Source organism: Protomyctophum bolini, assembly GCF_963924005.1.
Source record: "Protomyctophum bolini genome assembly, chromosome: 11".
NCBI lineage: Eukaryota > Metazoa > Chordata > Actinopteri > Myctophiformes > Myctophidae > Protomyctophum > Protomyctophum bolini.
In genome coordinates this window covers 8,745,022-8,767,798 of record NC_137872.1, presented here as the reverse complement: position 1 = coordinate 8,767,798, position 22,777 = coordinate 8,745,022, and the positions used below count along the sequence as shown (strand labels likewise).

Genomic DNA, 22,777 nt, shown 5'->3' with positions numbered 1-22,777 from the left:
TAGTTGTGACTGCATTCCTTTCAATCGGGTCATGCATGTCAAGCTTGACTATTAATTATATTTTCATGATGAGTGATTTCAGGTTTGACAAACAGATCAGGTGTCAAAACCAGTTTTATGTATCTTCTGCATTTTGGTAGGGTTTAAACCAGAGCTGCTAACTCTCACGCAATGTGTGAGTGTGTACGTGACACACGCAAATGACACTCTCCACACGCACTCACGGCACACATGCTATTTCTCACGCTGTCAAATCAACCCAAGCGTAAAACTGTGTTTGTATGAACTGCATACTTAACAATTGAATTGAATCAGGTTGTAGCCATTATTGGACACTTTGCCCTCCATTACCCTCCAGTGACTGCACGATATATTTATGGGCTCTTGGGCGCGGCGGGCGCGCGGCTGTCCCTCCCCGCGAGGGCCGTCGAGCCAGGCGGGTCGTTATGAATAGTACTGTAACGATTATGATCTTCAGCTCTTTAAACAGAAAATGCTAATGTATGTAATAAAAATATCACACATTTTACATATACAATACTTTTCTAACAGACGGAAGGCAAGAGATCTTTTTGGAGCTAAGATGAAGTCCTGGGTTTTTCCTCGGCTGTCCATATTCCATAAGCTCCATATTGGGGGACTGAGCTTGGCCAGCATAGATGGGTATAGATGGTCTCCTCAGTTGCGGATACAGTGAAGAGATATGGCCCCTTATAGGCCTGGAGACCACAGAGACATTGCCCCTTATGGCCTGGGCCTGGAGACCACAGTGTACAACTGTCGGAACCTACAGTGTACTGGGTGTGTCTAGGTGGTGGAAAGGGATAGGGTTTACCTTTGCTTGGATCATTAATTTAACATTTAGAGGCCTATAGTATAACAGTGTCCTATAGAGTTTGTTGTCAGTGTGTGTGTGTGTGTGTGTGTGTGTGTGTGTGTGTGTGTGTGTGCGCGCGCGCATGCATGCATGCATTCAATAGTTGCACTGGGATTGTTTTGTGGGGTTTGGAGGGCATAGAGTTTATAGCAGGTCGAGGTTGTCATCCCTCAGGCAGGTAGAGAGGGATGGCTAGTGGCTGAGAGGAATGAAGTAGCACCAGATATCTGTATGCATGTCTGGTTGGTGCAAAGGAATGAAGTAGCACCAGATATCTATAGGCTCTTGGGATCATGATTACGGATGTTGGATGTTGGCCAAACCGCAAGGGCACTTCATAGCATATAGACAACATTGTTGGTGTTGCATGCGATCAGTCCCTTCATATTGTAAAAGTAGTAGTTTTGTGTGTAAAATTGTGCAGCAGCCACACCTGTAATTGCCCTGGGGGGTGTCTGTCATGGTGGTTGGATAGCTATAGTAGGACAGCTCTGACCAGGTGGTTTCTGAGATTAGGTGGCCTTTAGACTATCCTCAGGGGACCTGAAAAACATGTACTGAGTGCTGGCTCAGATTCAATAATAAACCAATGTTGTTGTTTTTTTACTACATTCTCAAATTCCTTTTCCTAAAGGTGAATACTGAACAACTGCATGTTAAACCCAGAAATGTTGTTTAGTATAAACGTTTATGATTCAAATGTGGTCTATAGGCTTATTTTAGCAGATGAGATAAGCTTGGTTGCTAAAAGATGCGCGTTAGCACACTGGTTGCCAGAATGTGGTTTTCTGACTAGTCCCTCGGCGAGGCCCCTCCCACCTCGGTAGGGAAAGGAGCTTCGCCTCCAAGACTCCAAGTCGGAGGAGCTAGTTTGTTTGTATCTCATAGTACAGTATATAACCAGGTAATAGAAACACATTTTAGTATTTACTGTGACTGACTGCAACCACAACACATTCAACAATTACATTTGAAGGTAATTTCATCCATTGCAATTACATTTCTACAGGTGAGGACGTTGCATTCATCAGGACTTCTGACAGGTAAGGACTCTAGACACGATCACGTTGAATTGAATTGGAAGGAAATCCAAACACAGAAAAAAAAAAGACAAATCAAAGGTTTTAATTATATGATACAATTTCACTGAAAATATTGTTATTTATTGATGTTTGAAAATGCACCACATGACAACTTCCTAGAGCTCACACTAATCTAATAGGCTACAATGTTTTTAATGCCTCTAGGTAAACTGGTGTGTTTAATGCCACCAAGTATAGGCTACACATACATACATACATACTTTTTCCCCCCCAATCCATATTGTTGTGAAAAGTCAAAATCAAACTAGATCCCAAATGATCCATGGAATTTGTTAAATGTATTGTACATTTTCTGTATAGTATACCACTTAAAAATTATGAAGAAATTCACACAATAATGAAATATTCAGAAAATGTCAATCAAAATAATATAATGACACTCAATGCTTAATCATTGAGTGCCGTGATTCTCCAACCCCCACCCCACCCCCTAAAACATGATACAGAAATTGTTAAAAATCTGTTTTATGTGGCCACAGTGCCACACCCACCAGTTCATTAAGTATACCTGGTTTTCACCATAGCACCACTATTTTTGTTGGATGAATGAGCTGAAATTAACCCCTCACTCTCTCTCTCTCTCTCTCTCTCTCTCTCTCTCTCTCTCTCTCTCTCTCTCTCCCTTCAGTGAACAATGACGTCCTATTCTGGTGAGCTTTCATAACGCTTGAGGTGTAGTTATTATCTTATTATTATTATTAGGGCCCGAGCACTGCACAGAAGTGCGAAGCCCCTATTGAAATCGCAATGATTATTATTATTATTATTATATTTATTAGCATACCACAGCTAGAAGGTCCTGGGTTCGATTCCCGCTGGGGACGCTGTGGGCGTGTTCTCTCCTCTGCGTTATCAGTTCCCATATGTGGTTTGGCGAAGGCCTTTCTGTGTGGAGTTTGCATGCTCCCTGTGTCGGGTCAAACAACATGCAGTAATCCTGGTCTCTAAACTGCCTCCCCTGGTCAGCCTGATAGAGGGGTAACTGGTTGGAATAAGAATAACGTGCTCCTTGCACCTATGATTACAATAAACAAATTGACACTGGGTGAAAAAATTGTGTTTAAAAATTGTGGGATAAAAAAAGTATACTTCAGTAATTATGTTAATGATTTCTTGTGTCTACCTACACTCTACAGGGTCAGGATATAGCCAGGACTCATGGGCATCAAGCTCCTCCAACGGTCCAGTCAAATATGGGGAGCTCATTGTTGTGGGGTATGAAACACTCATTTAATAATATCCATTGAATAGCAGCCATATTGGAAATACAGTGGGCCTCCTCCTTACTTCCTTGACAGGTCTTACCAATGGTAAGACCCTCTGCTACAAAAAACACTCTGCTAAACCAGTGGGTCTCAACTCTTGGTTCCTCCAGGGGGCTCCAAATGGCCTCTTACAGGTGTGTAACTGAAAATTATGGGGGGGTTTGAATTGAAAAAAGGTTGGGAACCACTGTGCTGTGCACTAAATGGAACGGAGCCTTCATTAGAATCATTGGTAAGGTAACATATAAAAAAAAGTAAGGAAGCAGTCCTATTTATTTCCAATATGGCTGCTGTCCTGTCCTGTGTACTGTATATAGAGTGTATTGACCATGATCCCACTGCAGCCGCGTCACTCATCATTAATAATAATAAAAGTGCTTTACAGAGAAATGGAGAAAAAAAGAAATTAAAAGCAAGACATAAACATTAAAAAAAGTGGGTCTTGAGCTGTGCTTTCAAAATGTCTACAGAGGCTGCCTGTCGAAGGTACAGTGGGAGTTTGTTCCATGCCGTCGGCCCGTAGAAGCAAAAAGCTTCTTCCCCGTAATTTTTAGTTGCCATTTTTTTAGGCAAAGCGAGATTAGGTGTGAGTGACGTACAATAAGAGCTAAATGGCCACTGTGTGAACATGGTCAGTGGTTTTGCTGAAAGACAAGAGGCTCATTTGCATCGCTCTGCCTTACAGTCAGAGTAAAAGATATTCTACCAGGAACAATGACAATTAGGCTATGAAGAAAGGAATACTTTTGATCCAAGAATTACGACCCAAGTTATGTTGGTTTTACATTCATTGCTTTTCCGGGTTTTTTGTTGATGTGAAACTTAACCCATTCAGGGGTTGTTGTTGCTATCTACAAAAGTGTGTAAAATCACGTCAAAGAAGAAGCATTGTCAGTGAAAATAAACAAACAGGGACTTGTGTAACTCTTGGCACAAATGTGTTTTGATGGTTACTTTATCTACATCATATAATCTGGCCAGGTTGATCCTATGACCCTTTACCATGACCTACATGTCCATGCATTGCTGTTCCAAAGATCTGACCCCAAACAGCGCTTCCATCACAGTTCCATCTTCTCTTCACAGTGACTCCAGCCCCCGCAACTTCGAATTGTGGCAGAGACCCGAAGCCAACGGTTTGAAACCAAGCACTGTAACCAAGTCCAGCAATGCACAGGCAGCTCAGGTACAATCAGTGGTGGAGGAAGTACTCAGATTTGGTACTTAAGTAAAAGTAAACAATACCACAAAGTTAAAAAAAAAAAAAAACATAGCAGCAAAGCAATACTTTTTAGCAATACATGCTTGTAGATCAGATATGTTTGTGGAGCATGAGTGAAAGTTAAACGCTGCCCTTGGAGCGGCTTCCTATTGTGCATGCATGCGTAATGTGTGCCAGCCGCCGCAACTTTCTCTTCACCCTTTAGTGAATGATAGAGGGAAAATAAAATAATAATCTACACCTCACCGAATGAATATAGATACTTCACAGAGTATAGAGAACTTTCAATTATAATAATCACATTATGGCGTAGTTCAACACAACTTGTAAAATAACGATGGTGCAAACAATGATGGCGTTATTACTTATTATTAATTATTATTTGGGTCCTAACGATCATTTACCTGGGGACACCTGGAGGTGTCCAGTGGGAGCAGTACCAAAGTACATTGACTAGTCACTAGAGTACTGTACATCTTTTGTGTGTCTGTACTTTACACAATTATTTTATTTGTATTTTGTATTCTTGACTCTTGTTATAGCAACCACAGATAGCACCTCTGTGTGAAGTGAGCCTAGAAAGATCTGACCCTTCCTTATGTAAAAATTTTTAAAGAAAAATACAAGCTAAAAAAACTGCATAAAGCTGAACATGTAGATTTCTAGAACAGTTTCTAGCAAAGTATGTGGTGGTAGTTAGATACTGTAGAGAACTAGTGTGTGATCGCTAGAGCGAGTCCACAACTATTTTATTTCCTAAAAATGATTTATATTGTTTGGGAAATGTCTAAATTGCAATACAGCAATACCTTGATATTAATGTTTGAGGAAAATCTATATGCTTTGACTCAAGTACTGAGGTTGAGTCCTTTGTCCAGAACTGGTGCATGGTTTTGGTTTCTAACCGTGAACTTCTCTGTGTTTCATATAGTCTACCAAGATATGTGGCCAGAACAGCATGACTTTCGTCACCCCAGTCACCACGGTCGTAGTGTCATATGCACATGACGGAAATACGGACATGTTTCAGGTCGGTACGATCCATTATGCATAACATCAGCAATTCATAACCTGTTGGCCATGACAGTATTGCAACCGGGTTCCCCAAATAATTGCCAGAGATGGTATTGAAAATATAACCAATAAATGAACCAATACATAAGCCAATAAATATAGCATAATCTACATTCATTGATCCAAGGTGGAACACGATTGATTGATCATTAAAATATACATATTCTGCTAGGGTGAAAGTGGTTTATACATTGTGTCGTTTGTCTATAACAGATAGGGAGGGCCACGGGGAGCGAAATTGACTTTTCGTTGGATGACGCGCCGACTTCGGTCTCGCGGTACGCCTGCCGCATCATCTGCCAGAGGAGCGCGCCTTACACGGCCCACATCTACGGTGCCGGCTTCGACTCCGACAAGAACATCTTCCTGGGTGTAAGTTATGAAATGTGACAAATGTCAAATTTAATTCTGTCTGACTGGGTTTCTGAAATGTTCATGCCCAGGGAGCCAGTCACCCAAAATGTGAGTGGAACTGTGATATCATGACATACTATTTAGTGTGTGTGTATTTTCTATTTGTTTGGTCATTAAGGTCCACAGAACGAGAGGCCTGCTCTGCCAGAAACAACGCATTTTTTTTTATTTCAAATTAAAATAGTTCAAATGTGATATGAACTATTATAATTTATTTTTTTCATTTAAGTCCACAGTAGGTTGTGAAGTCTGTCAAAAATTATTCCCAGATACACAGAACAAATGTGTGAACACCAAGTTAAGAAATACATTCACTAAACCTTTCCAAATTATCTATTATAATAATTACCCTTATGCTCAAAGTTCCTATAGTAGAGGCCCCAAGAAGGATCCACATGCACCCACCTATCTATGTTTCTAGTTTGGATTTTTGGCTTTCATAGGACCTCTAATATAAATATTGTGATGATCCAAAGAAAGAAAGTGGTCCAAAGTGAGTTTTACAATGTTTTATGAGACTATCAGACCTGCAGGATTGCTGGCTCAAACTCCGGCAAGACTGTGGCAATCTCAAATTTAGAGGTAGCCCAAAGATAGAGATAACTTTTGATTCTAGTCAACTTCACCTTTACAATGGGACTAACCTTGTCATTCTACCTTGTCGGGAAGGGGGTTAAATAGCTGAATGGTTCAAAGTTAGACAACATTTTGGCAAGGGATAAACGTCAACCTTTTTCCAAATGGTCCCTTGAACTTTCACCTCAAAACCTCATGGGTTACATGAATACAATCTCATGCAGTTTTGAGCAAGAACCATGCTGTTTTTTGTATGATGTACAAATGCATCTGTAGACCACTACACTGTACTGAAGGTTCTACCAAGCCATCGCGGTTGCTTAGTTTTAACCTATACAGCACTTGAGTTGATTTGAGATAGGCCTACAGTTCAGTGGTTTATACTTTAGATACAGTACAGTGGTCAATGTATGTGGTTTTTGCGACTTAAGGTCGCAGTTAACTATGTGTGGCCGGGTGAGTGACGACGAGTAGGGTGGACGGCGTGTCTCTGGCGGCAACTTGAACTTCACTGTCGCCAGAAGGCAGCTAGAACAAACGCTTCCGCAAACGGCTGCAGCAAACACACGAGTGTGGCTCGAGAGAGAGAGATGCAACAAGAGAGAGAGATTTGCGAGCAGTGTTTCAGTCCTAATGTTATTGGGTGAGTAGTCTTAGGCTTAGCCTAAAGAGTAACTTGCTTCTGTGATGTTGCTAAGTTTGACATGCAGTATGGTTAGTTAACCAAACGGTGAATTGGTTCCCCCGTAGGAACGGCAGCCAGTTCCGACAAGGGAAGGAGAGGAACCAGGGGTTTATCAGCTCACGCTGCAAAGGTATTCCTTATGTTCCGGTTATTTGCAATGTTCTGTGTGGATAATGTTTGTATTGTAATTAGTTAACCCATTCTGGGCGGGAACCCCTTTTGGTGTTTTACCCCCTCAGGCCGGGAACCCATTTTTGGGTTCTGTACAGTATGTACAGTATTAAAAAATAAGGCGTTTTTAGAATCGGCCTTAGGCCTAAATGGGTAATGAAGGCAACCTGTCGGGGTTTCCACAGAGTGACTCAATGAGTTCACTGTGCCTGCCATTGTAGTTTGTGTGTGGCGTTCTTCACACTGAGGGTAGTGCAATCATTAACTAACGTAAGTTCTCTCTCTCTCTTTGTCATTTTGGGTATGTGCATGATTGTGTATGCTTAATTCCAAATGCAACTAAAAGGTCATTTAAATGTATTATTTCTAGTGAGCAACATGCTGTGTGAGAACCCACATCTGTGTTCATTGACGTGTGCTCAGCTGTAGCGGTTGGTGTCTTTGGTGAGTACTTAGTTTATATATTGATAGCCCAGTTATATGTATTCATTTTGTATGGTAACAGGGGTTCATGGTGTATATTCATTGTGTTCATTTCCATTTCCTGTACAGATGTGATCACGAGTCATGAGTGGTCACTGCTTTAGCCATGTACTAAATTAACCTGTAACAAGTCCGAGTAGGTTTTTTTGGTAATAGGGGAAGATAATGTTCTTGTGTGATTTAATCTGTCTCCACTTTTATTGTTAACCTTGGGATAAATTGCTCGTAATAAAGTCTATATTTAATATTTTGCATTTTCCAATAAAGATTGTATATTTTAATAATAAGTCTGTCCGTCTAGTATGTATATCTATAGCCTCTGGTTTGCATTTCCCGTCAGTGTGTGTGTGTTGGCTGGTTAGTTGATTGGTCGGGGTGAGAGAGCACGTGACATCATCCCCCAAGCGCCAGTGCTCGCCCAGCATTCTGCTGTCACCCAGGCGGATGTGTGCACGCGACCTCACCCTTTAGGGCAAGGTCGCTTCTCGCCCTCAGGTAAAATGGTCTATATGCCATATGGGCATACTGTATACTAGAGACCACTGTACGGTGTGTGTATATATATAAACCACTGTATATGCAGTTTATATATACAGTACTGTGGTCTCTAGATGCAGTACAGTGGTCTCATGCAGCTATACAGTAGATGCAGTACAGTGGTATCATACAGCTATAGATACAGTAGCCTAAAGTGGGCTAGAATCAAATGGTCTTTCTATATTTGGGTTACTTCTAAATTGGAGTGTGCCACAGTCTCCGAAAGACAGTCTTGCCGGCGTTCGGGCCAGCAATCCTGCAGGTCTCATAGTCTCATAAAACATTGAAAGAAAACACTTTGGAACACTTTTTCTTTTTGGGATCATCAAAATCTTTATATTAGATGGACGCCAAAAATCCAAACTAGAAATCCAAATAAGGGGGGTCCATGTGAACCCCTCCTAAGGCCTCAACCAGGAGTTTTGAGCATACGAGTAAAGTCACCACAAATGCTTTCATTTGGAGTTAATTTTAATAATATTTTGTGTGGAATGACTATAAAGATTGCTGCAAAAGAATGAGCCATTTAGCTCTTATTGTACGTCAAACCCGAGGGTGACCTAATGATGACATGGCTGCAGTGGGAAGTTTGGGAACATATGTCAATAGACTCTAAGAAACAGCAGCCATATTGGACATAAATAGGCCTGATTCCTTACTTCTTTATAGGTGTTACCAATGATTCTAATGAAGGCTCTGTTCCATTTAGTGCAGCACACATTTTCAGCATGTCACAATGTGATGTGTTGTGTGAGCTTTTAAAGATCTGCTACTTTTGAAAAGGTTTGGTACTTTTACGTTGTTACTACGTAATAGGCTACATATTTTGATGCCGATACTAACAAGTATACTTTTGAATACAGGGAATGTACTTCTAACGGAGTATTTAGTGGGGTTGCTGCTCAAATATTAGGATTCTTTCACACCACTGCTTTCCTCTCCCTGTAGCCGGATGCAGTAAAATGGGAGTCGAATGGACAGATGGACGGACTGACCACCAACGGCGTGCTGGTGATGCAGCCGCTCCCTGGCTTCACCCCTGGCCTGTGGAGGGAGATCTCGGTCTGCGGCGGCGTCTTCGCCCCCCGGGAAAACCCCAGCTCGAAACAACGCGGGAAGAGGGTGAGGACTATGGGATCCGCTCGTATATAGATATCTCTCGTACCCTCCTCCCCCAAACACACATGGCACTCAATTTAAACTCATGCATTATGTGCATTCTTGTCAACAAAAACATCAATCAAATCATATATCTTTCCATCCAGGTGGGCAATAAGCAGGAACTGGTGGACGGCACGCTGATCGACCTAGGCGTGACCTTCATGTGGCGCACGACCGAGAGACCCATCAAAAATCTGGATGCCATGCTCAAGAATATGCCCCGGTAAAAAGGCTTTTCCCCCTGTATGAGACCTCATGTGTTTCTTCAAATCACCCATCTCAACAAAACCTTTACAACAAACTGTACAAGTAAAGGGTTTTTACCCTGTATGAATCCTCATGTGTGTCTTCAGATTATACATCTGAACAAAACCGTTCAGTAAAAGCATTTCCTCTTGAAGGGTACAAACTGTACAAGTTGTCCCTAGCACTTCAGTCCTATTTAGGCAATCAAGATCCTGCTGAGATGCCATAGGTCTAATCAGCTCAAATTCGATTTGGCTTCATATGTCCTGAAATACAACTATTTCAGTTACTATTTCAATGACTTTAATGTACAGGTTTCTGGCACAGCTGGTATGGGTTATTTTTCTTGCGCCAAATTATGCTTAATCTCCCCCATTCCTCAGTCAAAACTACTGTAAATCTATCAATAAAAACAAAACATAAAAAAAAAAATATATATATATATATATATATATATATATATATATATATATCTCTTTGTGTATGTATGAAGAAGGTCTTTGACCGAAACGTTGCATCCAGCGCAGCGATAGTCCATCACGCCATAGAATGCAGGAGGCTACTTCTAATTATCTCTCCCAGGACCCCCCATTTATTCGCTAATAGTTAATTCATAAAACTCCCACTAATCAGTCTGTCTGTTTCTCATTTGCTTCAAGCTATAACTCACACATGCCAACAGTACGTCAGGCATTTAAGGAGTAACTACTGTGCGTTCACTCTACATGCTATAGCTGAGACAGTTATTCAGATGTCGGTGTTCAAATTCCCTCCACCTCCCCGGCCTCCTCCTTGTGGCATTTAGTTCTGTAATGGGTGATTCTGTGATTATATGTAATTTATGGGTTGTACTGTAGTATCTAGTTCTGTAATAGCCTGGGCACCATTCCATTTCGGGTATATGATCCGGTCATGTTGTAGTATTGTTTTGTAGTCAGCAGGCAGGAACAATCAAACGGAACTTCCTTTTCCCTCAAACCGATTTATCTCAATAGCTGCAGGCTACGAGAGCTTTTATTGTTATTCTTCCGGTTTGAGGGAAAAGGAAGTTCCGTTTGATTGTTCCTGCCTGCTGACTACAAAACAATACTACAACATGACGTAACGATATCATCCGCTCCAGACACTTTTGGAACAGAGACCAGGCTTTCCTCCGAGGTGGAAAGCCTGGTGAGGCGAGGTTACTTCTGTATTATCTGTAATGGGTGATTTGGTGATAATGTGATGTATGGATTGTTCTATATGTGATATCATATGTATCTACGTGGTATATGGCATACATCGAAAGTTGTTATGTTGTTCATGTAATGTCTTTATCTCATGCTCTGCTCTGGGGGGTTTGTGATCTCAGATTCTGTATGTTGTACAGGTAATCTGTAATAGCACATGAGTAGAGCCACACCGCAAAACAAAATGCAATATATTTGCAATAAATGGTAATGGTCAATCCTGAGCTGAAGAGTCTTAATGAATTCATAAAACGTGTTCATATTGCAAGTGCAGATGTGTGCGGTAGTGATGTGCAGGCCGGCTTTTTTTAACAACCAGCTTTGCAACACCCATAAAAGCAAGTCAAGTACTTCTCATCAAAATATATTGAAGTACAGCAATACATGGCAACTTGAGGTACTCAATATTTCATCATGACTCATGAATCTTGGTCGCCCATTGTGGGTGTATGGGATTTTCCTTTATTACTCGCACTAAACATGGGTGAAATTCACCGGAACACCTGCCTGTAGAAAAAAAGGGTGGGTGTGTTGGGCTGCACGACAACAGTGACACTTGGTTGTGAAAAGCAACAAAAAGCTATTTTGTGCTCGGACAGGCAGACAGACCCAGCCAGCATGGGACCCAGGGACACACATAGCTGTCGGTGGTCCGATTTGAACCTGTGAAGAGAAGTCACCATTCCTGTGAATTTATCATAGTCCAATAGGAATAGGGAATAGCAGTGGTGGCCATACATTTTTCCCACAGAGATTTCCAAAAATATATCAATTATTTTAAGCCTAGAATAAAGCCATCCAGACACCCGGTGAATGACCATAACACATTTGATTGTGAAGAAAATCATTTGAATATTTAATTATATGATGTATCTATATTTCATAAATACTCTAGATAGATAAATATCTACTTGTCTGTTTCTACTTTCTATAAGATGCTATTTAAGTTGCTGTATTAAACAGTTGTTAGCAAGTAAAGTAATGGTCAGCTATCTACACCTTGTGGACACATACAGAACTACACCTTATCCTGCGTTTTTTACCAGCTTTCCAAAGCAAAATGAATTACAATATACATTTAAATAAATTCAGCTGCACTGCAAGTTAGTTCAACAAATGTAATTCTTATCATACAGTATTCACACTTACACTAGAACCAAAACAGAAAAAAGGAGTATTGCAAGGACTGTTTTATCCTTTTGATGACAGATACTTTATGTACAAATACAGTATGTTCATGAATATACTTTTTGACAATAAATGTCTCGTAGAGGGTTTTTTTCGATTCTGACGAGAGAGATTCGTCAGAATCGGGAAAAAAAACCTCTACGAGAGTCTAAATATTTGGGCTATATTTGTCCCTCCTCTCTTCCTATAACAACGCGCGGTCATATTGAGATCGCTATCTTCATCTTGCTTTGGCACAACACAGTCGTACAAATCTACCTGCGACCAGGTCCGTATATCATCAAATTGGATTCACATATTGTCTGTCAATCGAATCGAGTGAGGTAGAATGAAAAAAATGTGTTTGTATTTTCCCCAACAACCCACTGCAACTTTGTAGTTAGCTACTGTGGCTAACGTTAGCTTCATGTTCGTCCTGATGTAAACAAACTTTTTATAGACTGGAATCTATCCGGTCTGGTTCTATACCGGACACGGAAACGTTTCTTGCATGTATGTGTGCGTGCTAAGGGACCGGATACAGAAGGCGGGCGCTAGACCGGATCACACTAGTTTATTCGCATTATAATTTAGAAATTTAGAAACTGAATTTACCGTAAACTAAAACATTATAACAATGATCGACGTTATATTTATCATTATAACGGGACCAATTGGAGTTGGTGCGTTCTAATAACAACTATTGTCTGCCGTAAGCTGGATCACGACGATAACGTTAACCATGAGAAAAAGCAAAACAAGTTGCAACTTTTTTTCTTACGGCTATTTATTTATAAAACGAACATTACAATTGTTCGTTTATTACATTATATCTCCATTATTTGACCATAGAATAATTGTAAAATTAACTAGGGACATTGACTGTGTTTAATGTGTGTGTGTGTGTGTGTGTGTGTGTGTGTGTGCAGAATGAAGAAGAGAAGGAGGTCCCCAGGTCCATCTCCTCATGGAGACAGTGGTACAGAGAATGAGATGATGAGCTTTTCCAGATCAGAGGTAGTGTTAGCCCCTCTCGGAACCCTACATAAAGCTTTTATGAAATTTGATGGGCGCTTTATACGTAGGGTTCCTGGTCATGCTAAGATTTTTCAATGCGATTGTTGGAACGCGGATATACACAAACTCATCGTTTAGTCGATCGGCGCGGTATTACGACGCTTTTTATTGTGTTTGTTTACGGATGTGCGAACTATAAGTACCTTACATACCTCTGATAAAATCTCCTGTGTCGCGGAAGCCGTTAAGTATTTTTAATCCATGTTTGATTAAAAATTTCGCTTTGATTTCTTCTTGTTTATTTACCGTTTATTGTACCGCCTCTCGATGTGCGGTTGGCTTTGCGGGCTATGTCCCTGCCTCTGATCTGCTCCGTCATAGCTGTAGCACCACTAGCTAGCCAGATAGGCGGTACAATGAGGTGTCAATAAACAAGGTAGGAAGAAGCGACATTTTTAATCAATCATGGATTAAAAATACTTAACGGCTTCCGCGACACAGGAGATGTGTCGGTATGGTATGTAAGGTACTTATAGTTCGCACATTCGTAAGTCAATACATGAATAAACATGGTAAAAGCGCGCAGAAGTCCGTCTCATGGCGTGTTTACATTGTATTTGTTTGTGCGTAACTGGCGACAGCCCAGCGTGAAGCAGGACCCAATGGGTAAAGTAAACAAAGTATCAGAAACTTTACTACATTCGGGTTCTGCTTGCGGGGCTAAGGTAGTGTGTGTGTGAGAGAGAGAGAGAGAGCAAACAAGTATTATTAGCCGCATATGCCCATTTTGTATTGTACTGTTTATGTCTGGTTTTACATGTTCATTCATTTTCTTTTCCAATATTTAGAGAGACATTGAGGTTTCCCTCATTTGCAGTGCCGTCGAGATACAGTACAACATAATACAGCATTTTCAAAGCAATAAACAAAAACAACAAAACACTGAACGGCAACATTTCCTCATTTTGATCTATTACATGTTTAAAAACAGTTGCAGACACTTGGGGTAAGTCTGCAATCAAAGATTTAAATTGACCGTATGTAATGGGAGAGCAGATCTTTAATTTAAGCTGTAAGTCATTCCACGTGGTTTGGGCACTAAAACAAAAGGCTGTTTTCCACAGTTGTGTGTTTACATTTGGGACCTTTATTGTGAGCCAGTGACTGGAGTGTGTCCTATAATGTTACAGGATTCCAATCCAACAGAGCTTTAATATACAACGGTAAAGTCCCATCAATTGCTTTAAAAATAAATGGATACCAATGTTTATTTCGCCTGTCGGCCAAGGAAGGCCAGCCCACTCCGTCATATAGGACGCATAGGACATGTGCATGTGAATTACATATGAAAATACATTTGTGATTGAATTTTACTGTGCGTGTGCTGTGCATTTATGCATGTGTATGTGTCACCACTCACCAGGTGGAGAAGATGATCGATGAGGCAGTCGTCAGTACAGGGTTTGATCGTGAAGAACGCTATGAAGTTGCCCTGTACAAACTAGAGGTGTGTGATTGTGTATTTGTACCTTTTGTGTGGTTGAGTAACTTACGTTACAGAGTTGGCTAGCTAAGCAGAGTGAGTATGGTTATGTATACAGTGTGTCACTGTGGACCTCATGTTTTTGTATTGTCTTGGTGTTATGTTTTTCTGTGCCATGTGTTGTTTTTGTTGTGCGTGTTTGAACAGGCCTGAGATATTGAATATAATAAACATTAATGGCGGACCTGGAAGAGGAGCTCCCAAGGAGAGCAGCATGACGCATGTGGAAACATGGGAGTGGATGGGAACGTTTTAAGTATACTATAATGTTGGTTCAATTCATCCAACCCGGCCGGAATACGATTCTTTATCAAAATCCAATTGAATTTGATTGTTAAAATAAACATGTTCAGAGTACGCAATGATTAGCTACTAAAGTGGTGAGATAGGAGGGCTGTGAACCAATATTTTGGAAAAGGTTGGAGACCACAGTTTTGAATCATTAAATGAAATTCTGTGAAGAAAACTGATTCTATGACAAATATTTCTAACCTTACTTTGCGTTCTTCTCTCTCCCCCTATCCTATCCTTCCCTTTGTTAGGACCACATTAAGAAGGTGAAGAGGAGGGGGGAAGCAGCTTTTGCATATATTAGGAAGCTGGGAATCAGCAGCGCTCAAGTCAAACAGGACAAGGTAGGTCACGTGCACATCATATCATATCATATGTTGGCAATAACCATGGATCAGTGTGATATGAACAACTCAGTAGGGATGTGAACGACTCCGTATTTTGCGTTGACGTGTCAACACATAGCAGTTTGTCTAATTACAAACAGGTTTGTAAGCAGACTTGTCCTGTCTTACAGAGTGAGTTGCCATCTCCAATCTCCAAGTTGGGCAACTGCAGGTATGTTTATTCTCAGTTCTTTGTGAGAGACCTTGTGTATATGTAAGGTCAACTAATGACTCCTGAAAATGACTGTTGTGAGATTATTATTATTATTATTATGTATTTATTTATTTTCATTATCTTTATTATATTAGCAATTGATCATTTGGTGCAAGCTAGTTTGTTTACTGCTGACATGGGTCTATTATGAGTACAAATTACAGAAATACAGCCCTCTATATATGCATCAACTTTCAATGTTGTACCACAGAAACAGGATTTCATTTCACCCCCTCACTTTTGCCTGATCTCTCTCTCTCCCCCATTTTTACTCGGTTAGTCATCCATTCATGAAACAATACTCAGTCAGTTCCCCTTATACAAAAATATATTGTTCCATATATATATATAATATATATATATATATATATATATATATATATATATATATACAGTATACGTACCCCATACTCTGTCTATATAATGGTTGAGGCCTACGGAAGCTTTTAACATTGGTCCGGTTCCTATAGCAACGCCCCACCGTTCCAACTATGGGATTTAAAAAATAATCTCAGTGCAAACCAGTTGAAAGGAGGATTTTAAAACCTCTATAAATCGGACTCCAGGATTGCATTGCCATCCACATTTAGACCTGAGGCAGATTAAAAATAACAATAAGGCTTCTAAATCCTAACAGTTTTCTGAAAAACCCATGTCTTCGTCAGTGGTGCTCAACCTTTTTCATTTCAAGGACCCCCAGAATTATCTGTATTTGTCTGCGGACCTCCATCTGAAAATATGTTGTTCCATGGATGGACGCCCCAGAAGCAAAGATTTGAGATGAAAACGTTTGCTCTGAAAGACTATATATTCAAAGATTTGCACCACATTTTCACGATTTTTCAAAATAGATCTTCAATAGCTAAAGTATAACATAATGCTTGAAACACCAAAAGGGGTTCCCGTCCTGAATGGGTTTAAAAGAGATTTGGTGTAGTGGGGGGAGAAAAAAATAGTGGTCCAAGTACAGAACCAACTCGGGTCCAGTTTATTACCGGTACTTCTAGAGCCATGGTGGGCAATAGGTGGTCTGTGGGCCAGAACTGACCTGCCAGCAATAATATCTGGCACTGTAAATTATGTTTACAATATCTGACTGCCTTTTTTTGAGTGGTGCAACCACTCCAAGGAACAGCTTTGTCCCTATGGGACTATGTGACTCTGTCACTATGTTTAGAGGACCACTCTCTTCAGACTGGTCTGATTTCTTTTTTTGTTGCGAGTGAATTGGAGTGAATGCGTTTTACATAGTTTCTCTCCATATCCAGGAAAAGACCTTGAGCTCCTATTCTATGAAAAAGCTTGTTTATCTCTGTTCGAGGGGGGGGGGGGGGGGGGTCCAGATAAACATAAAATGTACTGGTTCAAACTCACTTCCCCTTATATGAAAATCTATTGGAAATTAAACTGATTTTTAACTCTTTTAAGCTCTTTTAACTCTATCTCTACCACTAGCTGTTAGCATAAACCCCAGTTCCCAGTGCCAGCATATGTGTTCACTTTAAAAGACGCAGTTCCCCCCCCCCCCCCTGTTTTACCTTTCGTCAGAAGCTTTTACATGGCGGCAGCGTGCAAAGGCACAAATTAATGTAGTGTGATATTTTCATCAGCAGGCCAGACTCGGAGGATCAAACCATGAACATGGATTTAATCGGTAAGGGCCCTATTTATTTGTATTTTATTTGTGCACACAGCCCCACACACAACACGCATTGTTAGGAACACAGTATGTTCCTGTTTTACCCCATTTCTTCTCAGTGAACAGTATATATTATTTCTTTCAGACAAACAAGGAAAGAGCATAGATGACAAAGGAGCGATCTTGAAGCAAATGGTAAACGCAATCAATCATTCATTCATACATTCACTCTTTTGATCTCTCAATCAGAAAATTGGCCATTTTTGACATTTTCATTATTATTTTTGCCAGGCTATTTCGGTTTATGATAAGATAATCATGTAATGTGACTAGCTATATCATTTATAAGGCGCCAACTTTATTGTATATTTTTATAGAAGCTTGTTCCATACACACAGCACACTCGTAGGGTCTCTCTTATCTTATTTACAATACAAATAAGGGGTTTCCAGATATTCACGTCTGGAGTCTGTGCACAGTGCACTTCTTTCACCTGTGATCACATGCAAGCTCACCTTTTGTGAATCCTTCTGGTCACACTGGTACTTCTGGTAAGTAAGTAAGTAATTACTGCAGGTGGTGACGGGGACAGTAAGTATGAGCTTTACTAGTGTAAGACTGAACAGTTCATAGGGAGAATGGAACAGTAGGGGGAGCAAGAGGAGAGGAGGAGAAGAGAGAAAGTTTGGTGGGCAGAGATTCATTGTTCTTTTGCCGTGACTGTACCACGTTGATTTGACTGAGTACAAGTTTGTTCTAAACTGACGTCTCGTTCTTGTGATGGCACCCAAGTGTTATACTAGTTTGGTCAGAGTCGGAGTCTGAAATGCTCCCTGGTCGTTTTTCAGAAAGTGCACAATATCTTGAAAAGTACTCCTCCTCAAGACTAGAATTCCTGCCGTGCTCTCGCCCTTAGCGGTTGATTTGACTTGATTGCGCAGTGCACATATATAACCTATTTCCAATCACATTACCAGTGTGGACCATGCCATGCCACGCCATTTATGCGAGACTGCTGTTGGGTGGAGATTGCGATCAAGTGAAAGTAAATTTGGTCACGCCCGTAGGCGCATATGAGCAGCCATGGAATTGCCGCCTATTGGATAGAATAGATGATTGAAACAAAGCAATTGACCTGGTGCATCAGGTCTAATGTAATTACATTGCATCACCAGAGCACCAGAGTTGTGAAGAACTCTCCATTATTAACAGAACGTTTTTTTTTATACTCTCCCCAGGTAAACATACAAAACTCTGTGCATGCAATGCAAGTAGATGCTGAAGGTAAGGTGTCTTCTTTGTATATGTTCTTTGTACACTGCCAACTGATTGCATGTTGCACTTATGGCCAGTTATCTATTGCCTCCCTTACAATCACTGTTATATAATTCTCTATTCTTGTTTTCCTCCCTCCTGTTTTCCAAAGCCATGAAGACCATCATACGTAAAGTGAAGGAAGAGCCTCTCTCGCCTACAAAAGAGTCCCCCCTTCATCATACTCCCCATTCTCTGCAGAGCAAAGTAGGATCCAGTTCTGTAAGTGACACTTTTACACCACTAGGATGGCTCAAAGTAAACCTGAGCCTGAATAATGGGTAAACAATGTTATTGAATTATTTTATAGGCTAGAACTAGCCTATAAAGAGCGTTTTTTTTCCTTCTTCTCCTGTAATGTGTTGTTTCCCAGGGTTATTATATCATCTCGCTGTCTTTACCTTTAACATTAAGCCTAATTTTGGGCAATACTATAAAACTATATAAAGTGTTGGTGCAAGAGTCAACACACCCAAAGCATAAATGAACCTTGAGTCACAGAGTTGCCATTTTCACCTACCTCCACACCTACCACCATCCATTCTTCCATTTGTTCGTATATTCAGAATTGGATAAAGAAAGAAAAGGTGTCTCCTGGACATTCACCGACCCATGAGAAGATGCAGGTTGAGGACGACGAACGCAAAACTCTCAAGAATCAAGTGCAGCAACATCCTGTTTCCGAAGACCCAGACTCGCATATGGTACTGCACACACGCACGCGTAAACACATGCACGTTTCTGACACTGCAACGCCAAACTGCATGTCTCTCTGTCTCTATCTCAGTCTGTGTCGAGTGTGCGTACATGCATCTGCATGCCGGCGTCTTAGGGATGCTGTTTCTCTGTGTAATTCTCTCAGTCTCTCCCTTTATGTATGGTACACATGTAAGCAGGTTGCATTGCATGTGTGTTGCACTGCGTGGAACACATGAGAAAATATTAAATATTCTGTCATTTAGTTCTCTGGTCTACTACTCATGAGAAAGTTGGCACTGATCTGTGATTAGCCACGGACAGAAGGAAAACACACAGGCAGGAGCAACCACAATAACTCTGGCCCTAGCCTGGCAGAGATAACAAAACTAGGGATATCAAACTATTTTTTTTATCAGATTAATCGCTTAAAAAAGCTTTAAAAATTATTCATCATGATTAATCACCATTCGAATATCCAAAATTGGATTGGATTATGGGGCGGGTGGTCCAAGCATGGATTAATTGCCTTAACATTTTTAATCTGTTTTAATTTCACAATTTAATTAACTCTGTTAACTGAGTTATTTTGACAGCCCAAACAAAACAACAACCACAACACATTTTGTATTATCAGTGCTCTCACACACACTATCATCCATGCAATCCATGCTCTGATTTATATTTCCTTATCCTGTGTCTCATCCATTCTGGGCTTGTGCTCTTATTGTCACAGGATGACTGCAACTACCCTCCTTTCCCCCCAACACCGTTTCCATTGGAGTTTGATATTGGGGCAGCCTCCTACAACATCCCCCAGGCGCCCACCATACAGCTGGCCAGAATCAAGCATCCCCCTGGCCTCTCTGTGCTCTGGAACATGGAGAAGGACCCATCAGCTCCCCCAATGGACCTCTACAGGTATGACAATGGCACAGACACAGTGGCTCAGGAGGTAGAGTGGCCGCTTTGGACTATCCCATTGATTTAACCCCTTTTGACCTGAGATCAGATTCTAAAATTGTCTTTTAAATCCTGACAGTTTTCTGAAAAAGCTTTGTTTCTATGTCAGTCGTTCTTCGATTAAAAAATAATAGCTACAAGCTCGTAGCGCGCCAGATCTGCTATTTTTCAATAGCTAAAGCATAACATAACACCAAAAGGGGTTCCCGCCCAAAATGGGTTAAGGTTAGGTTTAGTAAATGTTGCTTGTTTCTTTGTGTTGCCCCATATAGCCTTATTTTCTTTAATTAAGAGCCAACACAGAGCAATATTTCCCACCACGGACTCGTAGTAGGCTCGCGTCATTGACGGTGTCACCAGACTTTCCACCTCGGGGGACTGTCTGGTAACCACGGAGCAAAGAGGCAGGTGGGGGAGGGTCTTTAAGCACACCCTATCCAGGGTTTGAATGACTGTAGAAATTGGTCTACAGGCAGGGTGCCAAATCCTGTATTGTGTAGTGGGCACGGGGAGGTTCCTCTCATGGCCACCAGATGGAACCAGCACAGGCTTTCAGCAACCGTCTCCATTCACCTGGAGATGGTGAGAAGATTCTAACCATGTTTTGAGCAGCATGGGAAAACAAAAATCTGATTATTCTTTTCTTCTCAGAACTCGTGCATCCCAGATGTCCTGCCCAAACTAGTCCGAATCTTTTTACAGCGGAAGGCGCACGTATTGGCCTTAATTCCTTCCCCCATCTCCATCTTTACCTCCCTTGTCCACTTCTATCTTTATTTTATACATTTTATGGAGGGAAAGACAGTAGGCTGACAGGAAATGGGGAGAGAGATGGGGAGGGGGGGAAGACATGCAGTAAAGGCCGTCTGGATCGGGAGTCGAACCCGTGGCACACTGCCAGACTGGATTACCAGCCAAAGGTGCCTGGACCACTGAGCCATGGCCCAGGCCGTCCACTTCTATCTTAAAACTATTTCTTCTCTCTCCCCTCTGCAGTGTCTACATGACGGTAGAGGATGCGAAGGGTAGCGGCGTCTTCAAGGACTGGAAATCCCTGGGCGAGGTGAAAGCCAGAGAGCTGCCCATGTGTGTGTTGGTCAACAAGTATAGACCTGAATACAAGGTGTGTTTCACTGTGGTGGGTAAAGACACTTTTGGACGCTACGGAAACTACAGCAAAGTTGCGACCGCAACACCTCCGGCGGCGGCTACCTAAATTTGTCGTTCTCGAACCTTTTCCGTGCCAAGGACTCCCAGCAGAGAAGATTTGTGTGAAATCATTTCAAGTTTTTCAACATACTCACAATTTTTCTAAACATTTTCAAAATTACCAGATGTACAAGCTTGCAGCTTGCATGGCTATTTTTAAATAGCAATTTTTGACCCCCTGGAACCCCTCCAAGGACCTCTTGGGAGTCCATTTTGAGGACCAATTATAAATAATAAATGTATACTGTAAATGTGTTTAGATCTTTATACATCTATGTACTCTGTCTCTCCCCTTTCCTTTGCAACCCCTTCTATTCATACCATTTCTTTCTTGCTTTCTTCTCATCTCGATGACTTATAGCCAATGTAATATTGCTTTAGTCTGTCCAGTGTGTTTGTGTAATGTATTCTTTGATTTTGTACTATTTTTTACTTCATTACACCAGCTCATTTATCTGAAATAAAATTCTGTCTGATTTACTTGTTAACTTATGCGCCGCTCTGTCCTCCATGCCATTGTGCTTGGATGTGGTTCTAAAAGGCATACTGTGTTCTAGCTCTGGTCCATAGCCTTCTACTGCTTCGTTTCTGCCCTGCAGTAAGGCTATGTGACTTTCCGTTTTAAATCTCAAATCGAAATCAGACCAGCCGCTCCTCTTTGGTGGAAATCTCACAAACGTTTGACCTACTCACCAATATTAAGACGGGTTGTGTCAATAGAAAGCCTACTTTCCTTAGTGGACGCACTCCGAGTCCCCCACCACACGTATAAACGGTACTTTTTGGCCAGAAAGGTGGAGGTGGAGCTTCTTTTCCATCCACCAGCTGTCTAAAAACCCCACGAAGAAGAAGGGCTTCGGGTTCTTCCAACACGGCTGTGCGCGAAGGTCTGCCTGCGCTGACTGGCAGCCCCCTAGTACCTCCCTCTTCACATTCAATTTTGTGTCCAGATGTAATTTCCTGGGGTCTTTAGGACCATAGTAAATAAAATTTATGGACAGAGGGTGTATTTGTCTGGGTGCTCCTGAGCATTGCGTTGCTACTTGCTTCACATAGTCATTTAGATGTTGGCCTGTCTGTACAGGACTTGGTGATGCACAAAAATATTGGTAGCGTCGGCCTTTATTTCATTGAATCGATTGACCGATATCAAAATAGTTCTTTTTCACCTTTTATTTACTTTTCCCCCCTCCGATATTGACCAATATTTCAGATATTGACTCAATAATAATGATGTTTGTTAACCTCCTATAACTCCAAAATGTTAATTCTTTAGGAAATGCAAAAAGACTAAA

General features: G+C 41.1%; 2 protein-coding genes across 4 annotated transcripts; both read left to right on the top strand.

Moving 5' to 3' along the window:
* The first annotated feature begins 1,378 nt into the window (after positions 1 to 1,378).
* Positions 1,379 to 10,721, top strand: LOC308324251 (E3 ubiquitin-protein ligase pellino homolog 1-like). 2 transcript variants are annotated; one of them, XM_080776251.1, is made up of 9 exons: positions 1,467 to 1,781; positions 1,887 to 1,920; positions 2,609 to 2,630; positions 3,117 to 3,195; positions 4,332 to 4,431; positions 5,399 to 5,497; positions 5,755 to 5,913; positions 9,356 to 9,529; positions 9,673 to 10,721. In XM_080776251.1, the coding sequence occupies exons 3-9, from the start codon at positions 2,615 to 2,617 to the stop codon at positions 9,793 to 9,795; spliced, it is 750 nt and encodes a 249-aa protein (XP_080632377.1). In that variant the 5' UTR covers positions 1,467 to 1,781; positions 1,887 to 1,920; positions 2,609 to 2,614; the 3' UTR covers positions 9,796 to 10,721. The 2 variants fall into 2 exon arrangements, with proteins under 2 accessions (XP_080632378.1, XP_080632377.1); XM_080776252.1 differs by lacking the exon at positions 1,887 to 1,920 and having other exon boundaries at positions 1,379 to 1,853.
* Positions 10,722 to 12,406: 1,685 nt separating this feature from the next.
* LOC308323687 (uncharacterized protein) lies at positions 12,407 to 21,962 on the top strand. 2 transcript variants are annotated; one of them, XM_080775471.1, is made up of 12 exons: positions 12,407 to 12,499; positions 13,140 to 13,227; positions 14,651 to 14,734; positions 15,313 to 15,405; positions 15,579 to 15,619; positions 17,275 to 17,315; positions 17,446 to 17,495; positions 18,539 to 18,584; positions 18,727 to 18,836; positions 19,181 to 19,318; positions 20,047 to 20,231; positions 21,270 to 21,962. In XM_080775471.1, exons 2-12 carry the CDS (start codon positions 13,141 to 13,143, stop codon positions 21,487 to 21,489), a joined length of 1,095 nt encoding a protein of 364 aa, XP_080631597.1. In that variant the 5' UTR covers positions 12,407 to 12,499; position 13,140; the 3' UTR covers positions 21,490 to 21,962. The 2 variants fall into 2 exon arrangements, with proteins under 2 accessions (XP_080631597.1, XP_080631596.1); XM_080775470.1 differs by having other exon boundaries at positions 17,272 to 17,315.
* The last annotated feature ends 815 nt before the right edge of the window (positions 21,963 to 22,777 follow it).

Excerpts from the sequence above, each read along its gene's own strand:
- LOC308324251 (XM_080776252.1), top strand. Across the intron at positions 5,498-5,754 it reads GAAATACGGACATGTTTCAG|ATAGGGAGGGCCACGGGGAG; the intron begins GTCGGTACGATC and ends TGTCTATAACAG. Across the intron at positions 5,914-9,355 it reads ACAAGAACATCTTCCTGGGT|CCGGATGCAGTAAAATGGGA; the intron begins GTAAGTTATGAA and ends CTCTCCCTGTAG.
- LOC308323687 (XM_080775470.1), top strand. The coding sequence starts at position 13,141 with ATGAAGAAGAGAAGGAGGTCCCCAGGTCCATCTCCTCATGGAGACAGT. Across the intron at positions 17,496-18,538 it reads GAGCGATCTTGAAGCAAATG|GTAAACATACAAAACTCTGT; the intron begins GTAAACGCAATC and ends TACTCTCCCCAG. Across the intron at positions 18,837-19,180 it reads GCAAAGTAGGATCCAGTTCT|AATTGGATAAAGAAAGAAAA; the intron begins GTAAGTGACACT and ends TCGTATATTCAG.